We start from the raw sequence: 18,734 nt of genomic DNA on the forward strand, positions 1-18,734 counted from the left end.
CTGTCACACGTAATGGCTTTGGGGTACCAACTATTAGGTAGATATTAGAAATGTTGGAACTTAACTTCAGCCTCTCGCCAAACTTCATTGTCACTTCACATTGTTGGAGAGCAGAGGTTGGAATTTCTTACGTTCGTTCTTTCTGAATTGCGTAGTGTATTCTGAAACTTCTCTAGAGATTGTATAAAATCTGAAATTCTGTTCATTAGACTCCTCCTGTTTCAAGCATTGTTTCCCTCAGACCTCCTCTGAGGGTGTAAAAAACTTTCTTCAGTCACACTATCCTGTACTTAATTCAGTATTCTTAATCATCTCTATCCCCTAGTAAGCCTGTGCAAAGCACGCTGTATTTGTCTTGAAACCCATTTACTTGACAGCTTTGTTTCAGGCAAGTGGGATTTGCCCAATCAGTCTCCAGGTCTCATGCTGCCCTGGATTACTGACTGCCGTATCTTCTTTCTGACAGTGTTGAGAGGCGTATGTTTCAGGAGAAGGAGCTGGAAGGATTGCACTGAACAGTTAGGGGATAACTTCCTTCCAGGGAAGTTTCCTTCTGGGCGCTTGTCTGGGGGTTGTTTCCAGAATCCATCCTGAGGTATTACAGTCATCTCTCGTAGCTTATTAATGAGTTCCTCTAAACTGTTCTGCAGCAAATACTGTGATGTGTGCTATCATATACCTGGACTAATAAAGAATTGGCTTCACTATTCAGGGAAAAATGTTAGACCTTTGCTGGATCAGTCAAAAGCACTGACAAGTGTGTAGTCCAATTGGAAATGATTTGACAGGCGGACGTTTGGGAGTGAAACTTTTCCAATGAACAGGCACTGTGCACCTTTGGAAAATCCAGCACTTGTTTCCCATGTAGAAAACATCCATTTTTCTTTAGTTTTCTCATTGTGCTGGGTCTGGTTGGGATGGAGTTAATTTTCTTCGCAGCAGCTGGTATGGTGGTGTGCTCTTTGTGACTGAAGCACTGTTGATAACACAGTAATGTTTTAGCTCTTGCTGAACAGTGTTTGCACAGCGCTAAGGCCTGCGCTGTTTCTCACTCTGTCCCGTGTCCGTCCCCCCCAGTGAATAGAATGGGGGGTGCACAAGACTTTGGGAGGAGGCACAACCAGGCAGATGACCCGAGCTAACCAGATATTCCATGCCATATAATGTCACTCTCAGCTATAAAAAGGAGAGGAGAGGAGAGGAGAGGGGGCGAGAGAGGTTAGCCAGCTTTTGCTTGGGAACTGGCTGGGCATCAGTCTACCTCCGGGAGGTGGTGAGTGATTGGCTTGTTTTGTTTTGTTTCTCTCTTCTTCCACTTCTCCTTTGTTTGTTAAACAATTTTTATCTCAACCTGCAAGTTCTCTTGCTTTTTACTCTTGCTTTTCCCTTCACTTGTCCAGTGGCAGGGGCTAGTAAGTGGCTATGTGGTGCTTAGGTGCCCGCTGGGCTTAGCCCCCAACACCCATGATGATCTGCTCATGCTTGTGTAAGGCAAAAAGAAAATAGAGATCTCAACACATGGATATCTACTATAATAGATACAAGGCTGTGCTGCCATTCAGCGTGACCTGGACAGGCTGGAAAGCTGGGCAGAGAGGAACCTGATGAGGTTCAACAAAGCCAAATGCAGGGTCCTGCACCTGGGGAGGAACAACCTCATGCACCAGTACAGGCTTGGGGTGGACCTGCTGGAGAGCAGCTCTGTGGAGAGGGACCTGGGCGTCCTGGTGGACGACAGGTTAACCATGAGCCAGCAGTGTGCCCTGGCTGCCAAGAAAACCAATGGGATCCTGGGGTGCATCAAGAAGAGTGTGGCCAGCAGGACAAGGGAGGTTCTCCTTCCCCTCTACACTGCCCTGGTGAGGCCTCATCTGGAGTACTGTGTCCAGTTCTGGGCTCCCCAGTTCAAGAAAGATGAAGAGCTACTGGAGAGAGTCCAGCGGAGGGCTACGAGGATGATGAGGGGACTGGAACATCTCCCCTACGAGGAGAGGCTGAGGGAACTGGGCTTGTTCAGCCTGAAGAAGAGAAGGCTGCAAGGGGACCTTATAAATGCTTACAAATATCTGAAGGGTGGGTGTCAGGAGGATGGGGCCAAGCTCTTTTCAGTGGTGCCCAGTGACAGGACAAGGGGCAATGGGCACAAACTGAAGCACAGGAAGTTCCGTCTGAACATGAGGAAGAACTTCTTCCCTCTGAGGGTGACGGAGCACTGGAACAGGCTGCCCAGGGAGGTTGTGGAGTCTCCTTCTCTGGAGATATTCAAGACCCGCCTGGACAAGGTCCTGTGCAGCTTGCTGTAGGTGACCCTGCTTTGGCAGGGGGGTTGGACTAGATGACCCACAGAGGTCCCTTCCAACCCCTACTATTCTGTGATTCTGTGATAATATGTTTTTGGATTCTTCGGGGTAAGACAAGTATTTTGCTTTTATTTTCAACGTTGAAATTTTTATGACACCATGAAAACTTCTGTCACAAAAAAGGTAGACAGAGAAGACAGTAACTGTGGTGTATTTTTACTAGTCTTTGTATGTTCTGGAGTTAAATCTGAATGTTTTGCCTTGCTACAGGCTTTTCTGGTGCCTCACCTCCCATGATGTTCTTAGGCCCGTTCTTACCTAGCAAGTCTTATTTTGCCACTCATGTCTTCCTGTTCTCAGTCCTCTCTCTTCCTGCTGTTTCCCCCATTTTGGCCTTTCCAACATGCTTGCTTTCTGCTCAGCTGTCAGTCCTACTGTATTCAAATTTGACAACTCTCGTTTGCTTTTTGCATCCCGGGAGAGCATTATTTACAAAGATCCATGCTAATCCTACCAGATGCCAAAAATTGTGTTAGTCTGTAGGCCAAACGAAGATGGAATTCTTAAGGCAAATTGCTGAAGTTTGCCTCTATTTGAATGTTATAGAAATATTTTTTAAGGCTTCTGTGCTTGGTAAAGAAAGCTAAATGGACTTTCTCAGGTACTGTAAAAAGGATGTTCTTGGCTGAAGACCAATAGTGGAAAAATTTGAAGTTTACATTCCAGGCAGGAAGGTGCTAGAGCAGTTTAGTAACCACAGATTTTCAAAGTTGAGGAAGGGACTGCATGTGATATTTTTTTTTTTTAGTATATGTATTTTTTTTAATACTTTTGTTCTTGCAAATGGCAAAATAGTCTTGGTTAATGTTAGTTTGTTTTTCCTTCCAAAGTTGACTTGACACATAGACCGATTAACACATTGGGGGAAAAAAAAAAAAATCAGCCACAACAGTGAAGTTTATCTCCAGAAAGAGAGACTGTATAACAGAAAAAAAAAAATGGTGCTTTTAGTAGAGGCATATAATAACTGATAGATTTTCTTTGTCTTTGTGCTCCTTTGTAGATGCTGGGAACAGTGGAAATTCATACTCCTGCAGCCACAGAAAACTGTAGTGTAGTACGTATTGTATCTGAGCTAGGAATTCCAAATAGAATTTGGCATTCTGATATTTTCTGAAAACATTTGTAACTTACCCTACACATTGTGTCATGTTTTTTTACCTAACCTGAGAATATTGAAAGTCTGAGCAAAACCAGTTGGTGTACTTCTAAATTTAATGTTAGTGCACTTGTTTATTTCCATAGTTACTTGAGGGGCATTAAAGTGGTAAAAAGTAAAAGAGTTAAGTTCACTTCCCGTTCATTCCCACGGGGAAAAGAAGCTTGAATAAAAGTTTGCGTGGCAAACTGGGACTTGCAAAATGAAAAGGATGGACTTGAAAAGAAGAATGATTTGGGACATTATGTAGGAGGCAAAGTTATGCCTACGGTACAAAATCTGGAAGTGAAATTAATTTATGCAAAGCATCAGAAGACAAAATACATTAAATAATAGAATACAAACTAGTGGTTGGAGAAAATACAGGACTGGGAAAAGAACTGTTAGAACGTATAACTTGCTGGAACAACAAGTGATTGTGGTGTGACTAATGCTCACATACATGTTTGCAGTACAATGTCTCAGGGAAATATTAATAAAATACAGTTTGCACTGAATTAGTTTTGTGAATTGAAACGGCAGTTTGACTGTGTGTCCAGATTTCCAATACAGTACTGCTGAAACAGTGCTTAGTCTTCGACAGTTAAATAAAAAAAAACCAGGCATGGAAAGGAACTTGGTGAGCATTCAGATATAATGATATATAACTTATAATTAGGATTTCAAATTATATATATTTAGCTTGTATAATAACCACTATAGGAATAGAACTATGATAAATTTTTAGTTTCCTCTCCTGTATATTTTTGTTATCCATTAATCTGCATATTTTCAAGATGTAAACAAAGAGAAGGAATAGAAATACTGGATATAAAAAGAAATTCGAGAACAGTGAAATCCAGGGAAAACCTACGCAAGAAAAATGTTGCCGTCTGTCGTCTCTGACAGGTAACCTTGAAATGTCTGAACTGGCTCATTTTTCAACATGCCAGTCAAATATGAAAGTTTGAAATAACAGCAATCATAGCTTGTACAGTGTCTGTCATTTAGTATGGAGGAGGCTAGGGAAAGCTGGCATGTGATTTATAAAGGTACTGCACTGAACATCAAATCATCAGGGTTTAATTTCTGATTCTGTCAATGAGTCTTCAAGGAGACCCTGTGCATCTCCAGAATGACTCAGTGCTTTAGCTCTGCCTCTGCCAAATGGGGATTTTGGTACTTTTTCCTATGCTGTATATTCAGATTTTGACTAAAGGAAAAGATGGGGTTTATTTCTTTAAGTAATTGCAACTGGTTTGTGTAGATAAAGCTCTTTTTTGGCAGCAGTAAGTGTATGTGTAAGGGGAACATATCTGCTGTGCTCAAGGGTTCTGCATGGGTAGACGTTGCCTTAGGGGAGTGTAAGATTTTGTCTGGGATGTTTTTTTATGTGTTAATGCAGTTTCTGATGTACGAGTGTCCTCATCTCGGATTGGATCTGTTGGCCACAGTACAAGCAAGTGAGGTGTGTGTAGTGCCTCCTTTGCTCCAAAATAGGCAGCTCTTAATTTTTTCATGGTGAATTAAAATGTGCAGAGGGATTGAAACAAAGACTGGTTCTACTCAAAATCAGGCAGCTCATCTATGGGGATGTTTTTTGTCTGTAGCGTGTCGCTTAAAGTAATCTCTTGTCTAGTCAGTGGGTCACAGACAGGTGAATCCTCTGCCAGATATAATGATCCTAGGTCTTTAGGGGAGAACAGTAAATGCAGAGATGGTACTGGGGAGTGCGATACGCACACCTACTCACACTGTTATCCAGAGGAAATCAGAGGCACAGGGCATGCTCAGGAGATGAAGCTAGGCAGATCCTGAAAAGGCAAGTGGTAGGAGCAGAAAGGCTTTGCGATAAAACTTTCCTGCTGCCAAACTGCAAAGCTGTTTGCGTTTACTAGTTACCTTTCTGCATTACAAATGTGACAATGCAGGGATACATACTGCAGAAAAAAATGTAAATGCAGTACATGTCCAATAGACCTTGAAATTTGAAATACATTAAAATAAATATTGCAGCAAGAATTTCAGTTTCATTTTTTCATTTAAAGTTAAAATAAAGCCAAACAAGTGAACAGTATACTAATAACAACAAAGTAAAATATGAAAGGAACTTCTGTCTGATTGGAAAAGTAAATTTTAAATTAATTGTTTAAACTGAAAAAAACAAACCCTTAGCTTCATCTTGTTTATTCAATTCCCATACGTAGAGTGGACTACCAGTACTTTAGAAGCCTATTTTCTCACGTTTTTTGAAATAGAAGCTTAGTTTCTCAAAACTTCAATATTTACTGAATGTTCTTGTCACTGTCTTTTCAGGAGAGTGCTGTTCTGCTCAACTATATGAATGGCAACAGCTATGTATTTTTACTTTGTACATTTCTAGAATTACTAAAATGAAATTGGGATGCATCAGATGCTTCCACAACGAGTTTCTGTAGAGTTCAGGACAGATCCACTGCACGAATAGGGGAGTTTCTTGTCACATCATCTAATGATCAAGTCCCTGTTGTCCTAGGGAGCCTCCAACACTGCTGTAGGGCCATATTAGGAGAGGGGTTTTTCCCTATCTAGGATGCATAAAGAGAAAGATATGCCCACTTATCAAAGAGTTTGGCAAGTCGTAGAGATGTTTATGAATACTGTTAGCAGAAGCACAGTCTCTTATGCCTCAGTTTATTTTTAGAGAGAAAGGTGTTAAGCTAAGCCTGCTTGTTTGTTTGTTGTTCTTCCCTCTTCGTCTTCGTTTTAGCTTGTGGTTACACTTCCTTACCAGGTTGAACAGATGCATACTGCAGATGTACATTGCTGGGTACAGCCTTCCTTTTTTCAGGTCTTTTACCTGACCGTTTTGGTTTAATCTGAGGATGATTTTTGTTAAAGAAAATCGCAAAATGTGAGGGGTTGGAAGGGACCTCTGTGGGTCATCTAGTCCAACCAAAATGTTTCTGTCCTGTATCAATCCAGTGTCTTACATAAATAAAGACTTTCATGGAAAGTCTTAACCTAGTGTAAAGAATGTACGCTCTCTCAAGAACAGTGTTAAAGTACTGAAAGAAATACAGCTGTCTCAAAACACTTTATGGCTAAAAAACGTATAGCAGGATGTTTCTTGATCGTGCTTGGCTACAGTCCACAAGAGAGATTTTTCTTATAGTTCTGTACTGGCATGTATGAAATAAGTTGTCATCCGTTTTGTAAGAAGTTATTAAGGAAAAATAGATTTCTGAGAAATTGTCCTGCATTTACTGTCAATTGCCAACTCAAAGATAAGTCTGTTAATTTCTGTATGTTGATGACGACTGCTTTTTGTTGGCACTTCTGGTTAATGCTATGGCAAAGATCTCCTCATTATTTACATATTTGTGATATCTGAACGTTTCAAAAGCAATTCAGAGAGAAAGCAAATGTGACTTTAGCAAAGAAAGTAATCTAGTGTTCCAAAGAAAAAAAGCCTCTGCTGTTGTGGGAAAAGGTGTTGCAAGGAGGTGATTAATATTTAATAGTAATCTGTCTAGAAAATTGCAAAGAAAAGACACCAAATTCTAATGCATTTCCAAAAATTGTAAAATCAGGATAGTATTTCACTGTAAAATTATGACTAAACATTTTTGGTTTAAATTAGCAACTTCTTCTTTTTTCAGGAAATTTGGAGAGCGACCTCAACCGAAACGACTCACCAGGTAAGCATTAAAGAAATACTGCTTTTAACAATTTTCTGAAGTTACCTTTTCATTCGCAGAAGGATTTCTAAGTTAAAAAATTGTGGCTTTCTAATCCTGGAATGTTAAATATCCAAGCTTTTCAATTTTTTTATGCCAGAAGTAAAATTTTGAACTGTGAATTGCTTGTTTTTAATATGATACTCAAAATGTCTTTTTAGAAACGATGTTGAGTTCACATACCAGTTATTGTAGGTTATTCAGTAGGATGTTAATCTGCTTAGTTTTAAGTCACCAGGAAGGAGCTGGATTTCTTTTCCTGGGTAAAAGTGTCTCGTGAGGTTGTGTAAAATAACACTTCTTACTGCCAAAATTCAGCTATTACGTCACTGCTGTCATGCAGCAGGTAAGAGCAAAATGAACACAGTGCTGTCAAGGAGTGATCTTAACCAATTTTTGGTGAAAACTAAACAGTCAGAGATAGCATCAAATAGTACCATCAAGTCAATCCATTCTGAAAAGTGTTTAGAGTGACTGGAGTCTGATTTGCTCCTGGCCTGCATGGGAAATATTTATACTAGAAACTATTAAGTAGTCACGATTTTTTTTCAAACTGTTGTAACACAGTCTATGCAAGTATTTATTATTCTGTGCCACAAACTTCCAAGTGGCTACTGAGTTTAAAATCCACTGTTTGCTTGAAGTACAGAAGTCATGCAATTATTTTACAGTTTTGTGTGGTAATAGTGCTGTATAAATGCATGGAAGCCCATTGTCACTCTGGCCTACTTGTGTTTTGAATGAAATTATGGTGCCTTATGTAAAGCACGGGGTGTGGGGGAGCATTTACATTTTGTGTTGGGGATATCTGTCTCATTGCATTTCTGAATAAGCTTCACGTTATCTTGTGTCGTTGTTAAACTTCATTTCAATGCAAAATTGATCTATACTGACTTACAGGTAATTGAACAAACATTGGTGTTTCCTGTTCGCCTACTTATTTTCAGGGATATTTAAAGATATTAAGTTTCGCATAATGAACTGTTTTCCATCTTGAGCAGTAACACCTGTTAGCATCACCCTGAAGTTACTGATAGCATCTATCTTCTATGATTTAAAAAGAACAACTGAAAAAATGACTATTCAGTCTAAGGTCTTTTAACTAAGTTTTCTGTTAACTATAGTGACTCTGAATTTCACGTGCAGGATTTTAGCTACTAGATGTGCCAGGTACTCTTTCCTATGAGTACAGGCTAGGCATCTGGGAACTGCTAGCCGTCCTTCAAAGCAGTAGCCTGTAGATCTTTTCTATACTGATAGAGGCTGGAAACAAGCAACCTGACTTTTCTTCTCTGAAGAGAAAAATGCTGAAATGGAAAAACTGTCACACAAATTTTTAAGAGTATCGTTTGTTTATATAATGCTAAAAAATGTTTTTGTAAAGGCATTTAATTTAGTTCAATTATTGGAGAATTATTGTTCTTTTTGGTGTAAAGACAGTCCTGTTCATCTAGGAATCTGTTCATTGTGGTGGAAGCTCCAGCGGAACAACACTATTTTGTTCATACGGTGCTAGTTGTTTTTATATGTAAACTATAATAGTACTGCCTTCATGGAGAGATTTAAGATTTAATAATGAGGAACATAATATAAGAATTCCAATGGTTATGTGTTTATCAGTGGGAGGGATTAGAGAGGAACATTCCTAGTTCTCCTAGGAGCTTGGATTGTACAAATCCACTGTAGCAACAGACCAGTAGAAAAGGCAGAATTTCTTCCTCATACAATGCTAAATAAACATTCGATAGCAACTAGCGGTTTTGTGCGTGGGTTGCTGGTATTGAGTGGTTTTCTTTTCGTGGTAGTCAAGTCAAAAGTTTTTAGTATGATAGATATTCTTAATTTAGTATGACAGTACTCTTTATTAAGAATATTAAAAATTGCCAGATAAAAAGTTTTTAAACCACTTAAATGCAGCTAATATGTATCGTAATGAAATTTCACAGTGAATTATGTTTTGTGGTTTAAAATATGTTCTTAAACAATGGTTGTAAATAAGGTAAGTCTGTGTGCTTTGAGACTGTTCTTCCATCTGTGCTTTCATGGATAAACATCAGTTTTACCAATGTCAAATGTACATAGATCAAGGTAGTCCAAATTTAAAACAGTAATTCAAGTCTTTGCCCTTATATGCTGCTGTTTAAACAGAAAATCTAGCACTGATCACTGCCTTATGCAGGCGTGACATGCAACAATTTACAAAACATCATTAGCAAAGCTGGATTGCTGTTGTTGTCCAACATAACCACCGTTCAATCTACTTGCTTTCCTCTGTGAAACTATATCTGGGGATTTCTTTTGGAAAAGGTCTTGTCAACAAAATACTACTTTTTATCTTCCCTCTTATTTCAGTGGAAATGTTTGTTTTTCTAGATCTATCCAAATGGGATTCAACAGTTGCATGCAGGTCACACACACACCCCCAAGATCCCTCTGCTATAGGGTTTCATCTCTTCATGTAACTTCCTGTTAAATTCATAATTTGTTTCTCGGATTCATGACTTTGAAGATGAGTGCATTGGTGGGCATTCAACCTGCAAAAGCTCCTCCAGGGACTTGAAAGTGTTCCTGTCAGCACTGCGACACAGCTAAACCCTAGGGTGTTGAATTTGGCATGCTGCTTAATGAACAGTTAGATTATTATACAGAAGAATGATAGGGTGTATTGTTCTCTTACTTCTCTCAAGGAATTGCTGTTGGTGTGTTTGAGATAATTACAGCTTTTATATGACGTCTGTCATTACAGTGATGATGAACAACAGAAAATCTTTTTTTTTTCTTTTTTTTTACCTGATTGTATGCAGGAAGTAGAGGCTTTCTCTAGAAGACCAGGTGAAACGATAAGCTGAAGAATTTAACTTTTGTTAGTATCTTTGCAACCAAAAGAAAACTTTTGTATAAACATGCAATGATTTAGTTAATAGCTTAAACAAAATTTCAGAACAATTTGTCATTATCATGAGAGACTAAACTGGTTAAGGAGACAATATTGAATTAGTAAAGTGTGTTGTAATTGAATATTTGTGGCAGGGTACGTTTAAAAAATTGAGCTTTGAACATGGTGTAGTGATTGGCATTGATATGACTTTACATCACAAGCATCTTTTTTTTCTGGAAAATGTAGTAACTGTAAATGACCACAGACCCCTACTGCTTCATGCAAGATAGTTGCTTCTTTTTGTTGTGTAATTCTCTTAAACAAAACAAACTCATATTAACCCCATTAATGATTGCCTTTTTTGAATTTCAGGTGTTTGGAGGTTTTTTTGTCCTAAAGCGGTCTTTGAATTATTGTAATTACAAACAAAACCAAAAGAACTTTCAAAGCTTATTTTGTCTTTTAATTTTTAGGGAAGCAATGCGAAATTACCTAAAGGAACGAGGTGATCAAACAGTTCTAATACTCCATGCTAAAGTTGCGCAGAAGTCGTATGGAAATGAAAAAAGGCAAGTCTCTATTCTTTCCTGGCTTCCCTCTACAGCTTCCAGCTAGGGAAACTATAGTGTGTAGTCTGGTGCGTAGTACACTGCAGAATTCCTCAGATTGTACTATGGTCTGAAGAAACGTAAATCAAAATGTGTTCTTGTAAATAATTTGATTGTGACAAATGCTGCAAACCTGTGGCACTCAATGTAGTGATGCCTGTTTCTTACGACAGGTTCTCTGTCTGTGGATGACATTTTTCTTCCATTGAACTAAAATGACTCAAGTTTTAAACCTTCCATTTCAAGTCTGGATTAAACAAGCTGATTAATGGTGACTATTTGTAGAGGAGTGTTTTTTCTGAGTAATTTCAAATTAATATGAAAAGGAAATTGCTAGCCTCAGTAAATACTTTTCTGAATCAGATCTGCGATAGCTCTAAAAAGAATGACAGGTCAGTCATAACCATATTTTTGGTAAACATTGTTTTGTAAAAGTCAGTACAGTACAAGTTACAGTAATAGGTGGTTTTCTAAGGAATAGAATCTACAGGAAGACATGAAGATGAATGCATTTTAGCAAAGGTGAATTTCCTGCAGTTTTCTCTGTGGTGTCTTTATTGCATGACTAATAGAAGCAAATGGGATGATCCCTCATACACAGATTTCTGTTCCTCTCATGATGACACAGAATTTTGTTAAAGTATAAATTACACTTTTCTACCTTAAATTTCACTAAAATAAGTAGCGCAGTATTTGGTTAGTTTTCAGATACTTTGTATTATTAATATTTGTTCACCACAAAAGGCCACATATTCAGCACATTAATAGTTTTGAAGTTTTAACCTTTCTTTTGCCACTGTTGTGCAAGTCCTGTTACATCATGATGTTTTTTACAGTTCTGAGATTTGAGATTTTAGGATATTTATGTGTGAAACTGCTAGAAAATGGGAATGTTAGAATTAAGCCTACAAAGTTCTCGGTTTGTTGCTGCCAATCTCAATCACTCTTCCTGATGTCTGTGAATCATAGAGTTGCAGACTGTTCTGTGCCTGTATTGTGTGCCTGAGTACTAGTCTTTCAATATGTGTCATCTTTTCTGTTAGCCGGTGTCTTGAGTCCAGGTTCTGCAGCTCCATGGAATTGTTTACTCAAAGTACTTTTTAGATCTTTCTGAAATTCTTAATGAATATCAAATGGGAAGTCAGTGAAAGAGGAAGGAGGAAGGGCATGTATGGAGACAAGTATGCTGTGTATCTGCTATTTAATTACACAGCCCTCTTGCTCATTGCCATGCTTAAATGCAAAAGGGTTGCAATGCAAGGCCTTACTACCAGTAAATGATAACTTCAACCCTTTGCAGCAAACTCGACAGTCAAAATGATTTATCCTGTCAATATAGGGACCTCTGTTATCTTCTCGAATTGTGTTGTCATTCAAGAGTTGCATAGTTAACTGATCACTGCAGATGAGTTAAGCATATTACTCCCTAAATAATGAGGGGTGTGCCTGCAGATAAGAAAGTGACTTTCTAAACAGTGCATTTGTAACTTCAGTCAGTTAGTTCTCCTGGGACCAGAGCAGTTCTTGAGGGCAGGAACATTCTGCAAAGCTGTGCTCTGTGTCATTATTTTAGAGAACAAATTGCATCAAAAGAAGGGAGAAAATAAAAAGATAACATATGTATTTTTGATTATTAAAAGTTCTGTTACTGTTTGGAAAACTTAAATGTTTTGAAGAATACAGGGCAAAGCTTCAAACTGTTATTTGCTGACAGTTTCTGAAAGCTCCTGTGTGCATTTCGTAGCATTGCCAGAAGTGTATACTGCACTTGATGCTGTTAAAGCCACTGTGGCACATACATTACCTAAGTACTGGCAATGTTCAGTAAACTAGTCGTTTGTTTCTTACTGCTTGAAACGACTGCTAACTGGAATTAGGCATTCTTCTCCCACTTCGGATTTTGTGAGGTGCAGTTCAGTTGCCTATCTCAGCACAACTGCATTTGTTCATGAACCGTATCTCAGATTCACCTCTTTAAAAACGGAATCAAGTCAAATGAGTGTAGAGAATTTTGGATCTTTGCAAAAGACAACTAGGAATGAAAATGGTTGGATGTTTGTTATAAAATAATATGATGGTGAAATGATTGCCATTCTGGTATGGGTATGAAATGAAAGTTTGGAATACATACTAAGATTTCAATTTTCTGTTTAAATATTTTAGTTTTTCTTATGTTTTAACGCACCTTTTAGACTGTCTCTGGTACTGTTCTGCTAGATCCCAGACTGTTAGCATCAGTGATGGTGTCACAAAATCACAGAATAGTAGGGGTTGGAAGGGAGCTCTGTGGGTCATCTAGTCCAACCCTCCTGCCGAAGCAGGGTCACCTACAGCAAGCTGCACAGGATCTTGTCCAGGCGGGTCTTGAATATCTCCAGAGAAGGAGACTCCACAACCTCCCTGGGCAGCCTGTTCCAGTGCTCCGTCACCCTCAGAGGGAAGAAGTTCTTCCTCATGTTCAGACGGAACTTCCTGTGCTTCAGTTTGTGCCCATTGCCCCTTGTCCTGTCACTGGGCACCACTGAAAAGAGCTTGGCCCCATCCTCCTGACACCCACCCTTCAGATATTTGTAAGCATTTATAAGGTCCCCTCGCAGCCTTCTCTTCTTCAGGCTGAACAAGCCCAGTTCCCTCAACCTCTCCTCGTAGGGGAGATGTTCCAGTCCCCTCATCATCCTCGTAGCCCTCCGCTGGACTCTCTCCAGTAGCTCTTCATCTTTCTTGAACTGGGGAGCCCAGAACTGGACACAGTACTCCAGATGAGGCCTCACCAGGGCAGTGTAGAGGGGAAGGAGAACCTCCCTTGTCCTGCTGGCCACACTCTTCTTGATGCACCCCAGGATCCCATTGGCTTTCTTGGCAGCCAGGGCACACTGCTGGCTCATGGTTAACCTGTCGTCCACCAGGACGCCCAGGTCCCTCTCCGCAGAGCTGCTCTCCAGCAGGTCCACCCCAAGCCTGTACTGGTGCATGAGGTTGTTCCTCCCCAGGTGCAGGACCCTGCATTTGGCTTTGTTGAACCTCATCAGGTTCCTCTCTGCCCAGCTTTCCAGCCTATCCAGGTCACACTGAATGGCAGCACAGCCTTCTGGTGTATCTACCACACCTCCCAGTTTGGTGTCATCAGCAAACTTGCTGAGGGTACATTCTAACTCTTCATCCAGGTCGTTGATGAAGAAGTTGAACAAGACTGGGCCCAGTACTGACCCCTGGGGGACACCACTTGTTACCAGCCTCCAACTAGACTCAGCGCCGCTGATGACAACCCTCTGAGTTCTGCCATTCAGCCAGTTCTCAATCCACTTCACCGACCACTCATCCAGCCCACACTTCCTCAGCTTCCCTAGGAGGATATCATGGGAGACTGTGTCGAAAGCCTTGCTGAAGTCAAGGTAGACAACATCCATGTCTCTCCCTTCGTCTACCCAGCCAGTCATGTCATTGTTGTTATCAGCATAAAGAAAAACACAAGTTATTAAATCCTTGGGTCCATGTGTGCCCTAAGGTACTTAGTCAGACTGAATGATGGATTAGCTTTTGAGTTTTTTTAATTGCTTCTGTTTTATTCGTAGCAGAACATGCCCTTTTGTTCTTCATATTGCTGGACTGAGCAAAGTTAATAAAGGTTTAAGGCTGCTTTGTGCAAGTGGTCAATCAAGTTCTCACCATTTTTACATTAAACACCTTTTCTGAAGTGAGCTGTTTTGTATGCATCTGCTTTATAGACAGAAAGCTATTTCATACCTGTTTTTGTGGAGAAATTTTATGGGTCTGCATTATGGCATGGATATAATCTGATTAATTTTTGATCCATAAAGAATTAGTTAAATTGTGCTATCTTTGTAACTAAGAATTCAAGTTACAAAAGGAATTATTTCTTAAATTTGATATGTCTTTTAAGTAAACACAGGACTTCCACCTTTTGTTCCAGTCTTTAAACCTTGTTTGTTGTGACGTCATGGAAAATATTTATCATTAATAGACCTTGCATGGCATAATTAAGAGGTTAGCACAATAACTACCTTTCAGTGTTTGAATGAAGCTTAGTAGATGGTGAAATACTGTGTTGAAAACTCACTGTAGACGGTGCAGATCTCACGTAGTGTGGTCTGGTTTAAATAGGCCTCACAGAAACACAATTCCAGATTGTTGTCACTGGGGTGGAGATTCTCTGGGTTAATTTGAGAGTGTTCTTGATACTTGTCCCTAAATAACAGCAATGAAAGCAGATTTCTTTCTTTTTTGAGTGGACTCTTCTTATTAGCCTTGCTCTTCCCAAAGTTAATGTTTAGTTTAACTGAGAAGCCAGGAGGTAAGAAGCTCAGTGATGGACTTTAGTTGAATTTAAGACTTTTTGCTCTATGTTTCCTGTTGGATGGCTGTCATCTTTCAAAGGCATTCAGCTGATAGACACTCAGGTGATGTTTAGTCCTGAGGAGTGTGGGTGCTCGGCTTGTGCTTCTTGTATTTTTTTCATATTTACCATTCACTGAGAATTCTCTCTTCAGAGTCTGAACAGTGTGAACGTTCAACAGTTTAAAGGACTGAAGTGTTTTGGATTCCAAGATATAGTTCATCAAGGACTGTGAGCCAGATTGGTATTTGTGGATTGCATGCTGTTCTGAGTTTAAACATTATCACTACTGGTTTGCCTGAGAATGGTCTATCTTGTCTTGTTTTACAGCTGTTAGCGGAGGAGCTCCTGTAATTTCTGCTCTACTCCTTCCTTCATTGAACTGAGTGTGCCTGCCCTCCAATTAACACTGTTGTCACTGAGAGCATAACCTTTTCCAGGGCCTACCCCGTGGCTCCGCTACTTCATCCTTAGCACTCTAGCACATAATGATTTTTCGTTTGCATGTTGTTGTATTGAATTCTTTAGTGGATGTTGTTAGTTCTTTTAGCTCCAAAGAGGGAAAGAAGAGTACTGAGCAGTTTTCGCGCTCAGAGCAGTGCGGGTAATTGACAAACACCTCCTTCCTTGACCTACTCGGAATTGACCAACAGGTACAAAGGAAAAACTTTCCTGCTATCGTCACCCTCAACATAAATAAATCCAGCTAGCAGACACCTCTAAACCCTCCTGAAGGCAAAGACTTCTGTGCGATGAACACAGGGATGACTGGGATGATTTGAAAAAGCAAGCCATTGTGAACAGAAGCTTGTGGTTTGAAAAGAGCATTGAGTGCATCAGAACTGGGTACTAACAAGCTGATTTTATTTTACTGTCTACCCCTTGCTGACTGGCAGGTTCAGTCAGGGTAGCTTCTCTACTTGAAGTACCATATTTTCTCTGTATGGAGTGGCCTGAAGGGACTGAAGGAATGTTGTTCTCTCCTTTGGTGATTGTCAGATTTAAAATGATATTCCAGGTGGTGCCAAAGGCTCAACCTATTCCACTTCGCGTTGTTGCAGTCAAGACTCAGAAACCACTAGAAATTATCTTGTTCTTCCCTTCAAGTCTTTTCGAATAAAGGGGAGCATCCTTAGACAAATCTCAGCTTGATTTTCTTGCCCTGGAAAAATGTTTGATTTCCAGTTGGTCTGGCGGAACCAATCTGTCAGAACAGATGAGTAACAGCTTGCTTCTGTTTGCTGTACTGAGTTACTGAGACTGGAGTCTAATATGAGGTTGGTGATGCTATGGGTATTTCCTCACTTGAGCAATACGTGAAATTACAGTATAAGAAGGCACTACGGAGACACCCTTTACTTTTTGGAGATTGATCCTCTGACCTTTCCTGACTAATATCAGTCTCAATGTTAACTTAATTTAAAACTGCCCATTGTTTTAATTACACTGATCACAAATTCTTGGAAGGTGCATAGGAGGAGCATCACAGAGAGCCTCTGCTGAGAAACTAGGAGTCCACAACAAAATGTTGTGGAGATATGTTAAATACGTGAAGTATTTGCAGAGACCTGGTATCCCAAAATGTTGCCCTGGTTCAGTCACTGTGCTTTGTGTGAACAAGTAGGAAGCACTGAATCTGCATCTTGTCTTTGCAGCTCTAGCAAGTGTGGAACAGGTTTTCTCCAGGAAAGACATCCCTGGTTGTTGTACTTCCAGTAATGAAAGAGCTCGCAGAGTTAATACGCAACGATGTCACGTGTTTTTTTAGATCAAGTTGTTAGGTGTTTACCAGACGGAAGAATGTTCTGTGGTATTTTGCTGCTCGTTCAGCAAGGAGTTGCCAGTCTGCTCATAGCACAGAGAAGAGATATTAAGAGAATACATTAGAAGTTCAGTGAGGAAACTGCATCCTACACGATTTTCCACCATTATTTCTTGTACTGAGAATTCTGAACGAGCTCAGAAGAACCAGACACAGCTGCCTTTCCCTCCAACAAAATTTTCTTTTTACTGTAGGTCAGATTAATACTTCAGAAGAATTTTTACCTCCTACTCAGTTTTACTTCAGTTTTGTGGTTAAAGAAAAAAGAGAGGTAGGCTCTGTAAATCAAAGGTCGAAAGAAGAGTATTTTCACTTGTTCTGCCAAGTGTTGTCCTACCTTACTTCCCATCACTAATACTGGAAATTAATTTACCTAAATTAGTTATTTAGGGGAGGTGATTTACTTTTTCTATTTTCTTCTTTGTAGTTACCTGAAAGCCAGCCTCTCACATGAACATTTACATTCCTATTTACATCTGAAATGTTTTATTAATGACAACCTGTTTCCAGTAATTTTTTTATACATATCAAAGACACTTTCTTTAATCTTCTGTGAAAATGAGAAATATGCTGATACTCATGGTTTGCTCACTTATTGGATAGAAAATGTACAGTTAATATCTTCTACGTGAGTTGCTGGGATTGTAAATACGAAGTTAAAAGCCCGTAGATTGTACTTGTCTATATCTGAAGGGTGAGAGGCTGACACATAAGAAAACGCATTCACATTATGAATGTCTGGACTCTTTCTTCTTGTTTGGTAGTTTTAACAAAATTTAACGTTGTCTCAGCTTCACAAGTTTCTTTCTTTGTTCAGTAAGTCATAGTTTTCCAAGATCTTTCTCTCTGTAATTGTTGTGGCTTGTTTTCTCTTCATCAATGGGTTAAAACTTGTTTCTTATAGGTCTTCATTGCCATCTAGTGGCCGTAGGTATTCAAAACAGAATCACAGAATCACAGAATAGTAGGGGTTGGAAGGGACCTCTGTGGGTCATCTAGTCCAACCCCCCTGCCGAAGCAGGGTCACCTACAGCAGGCTGCACAGGACCTTGTCCAGGCGGGTCTTGAATATCTCCAGAGAAGGAGACTCCACAACCTCCCTGGGCAGCCTGTTCCAGTGCTCCGTCACCCTCAGAGGGAAGAAGTTCTTCCTCATGTTCAGACGGAACTTCCTGTGCCTCAGTTTGTGCCCATTGCCCCTTGTCCTGTCACTGGGCACCACTGAAAAGAGCTTGGCCCCATCCTCCTGACACCCACCCTTCAGATATTTGTAGGCATTTATAAGGTCCCCTCGCAGCCTTCTCTTCTTCAGGCTGAACAAGCCCAGTTCCCTCAGCCTCTCCTCGTAGGGGAGATGTTCCAGTCCCCTCATCATCCTCGTAGCCCTCCGCTGGACTCTCTCCAGTAGCTCTTCATCTTTCTTGAACTGGGGAGCCCAGAACTGGACACAGTACTCCAGATGAGGCCTCACCAGGGCAGTGTAGAGGGGAAGGAGAACCTCCCTTGTCCTGCTGGCCACACTCTTCTTGATGCACCCCAGGATCCCATTGGCTTTCTTGGCAACCAGGGCACACTGCTGGCTCATGGTTAACCTGTCGTCCACCAGGACGCCCAGGTCCCTCTCCACAGAGCTGCTCTCCAGCAGGTCCACCCCAAGCCTGTACTGGTGCATGAGGTTGTTCCTCCCCAGGTGCAGGACCCTGCATTTGCCTTTGTTGAACCTCATCAGGTTCCTCTCTGCCCAGCTTTCCAGCCTATCCAGGTCACGCTGAATGGCAGCACAGCCTTCTGGTGTATCTACCACACCTCCCAGTTTGGTGTCATCAGCAAACTTGCTGAGGGTACATTCTAACTC

General features: G+C 40.3%; 1 protein-coding gene across 4 annotated transcripts in view; it reads left to right on the top strand.

Moving 5' to 3' along the window:
* Nucleotides 1–18,734, top strand: part of RBPJ (recombination signal binding protein for immunoglobulin kappa J region) — a 158,907-nt gene that overhangs the window by 119,310 nt on the left and 20,863 nt on the right. For 2 of the 4 annotated variants that reach the window (XM_075420664.1, XM_075420663.1), the window contains exons 2-3: nt 7,140–7,178; nt 10,569–10,664. In XM_075420664.1, coding sequence (XP_075276779.1) covers nt 7,140–7,178; nt 10,569–10,664 — 135 coding nt within the window. Of the gene's footprint in view, nt 1–3,363; nt 3,418–4,207; nt 4,408–7,139; nt 7,179–10,568; nt 10,665–18,734 lie in introns of those variants that run through there. The other 2 variants (XM_075420662.1, XM_075420665.1) reach the window with 2 other exon arrangements.

The sequence above is a fragment of the Opisthocomus hoazin genome, chromosome 5 (genome assembly GCF_030867145.1).
Source record: "Opisthocomus hoazin isolate bOpiHoa1 chromosome 5, bOpiHoa1.hap1, whole genome shotgun sequence".
NCBI lineage: Eukaryota > Metazoa > Chordata > Aves > Opisthocomiformes > Opisthocomidae > Opisthocomus > Opisthocomus hoazin.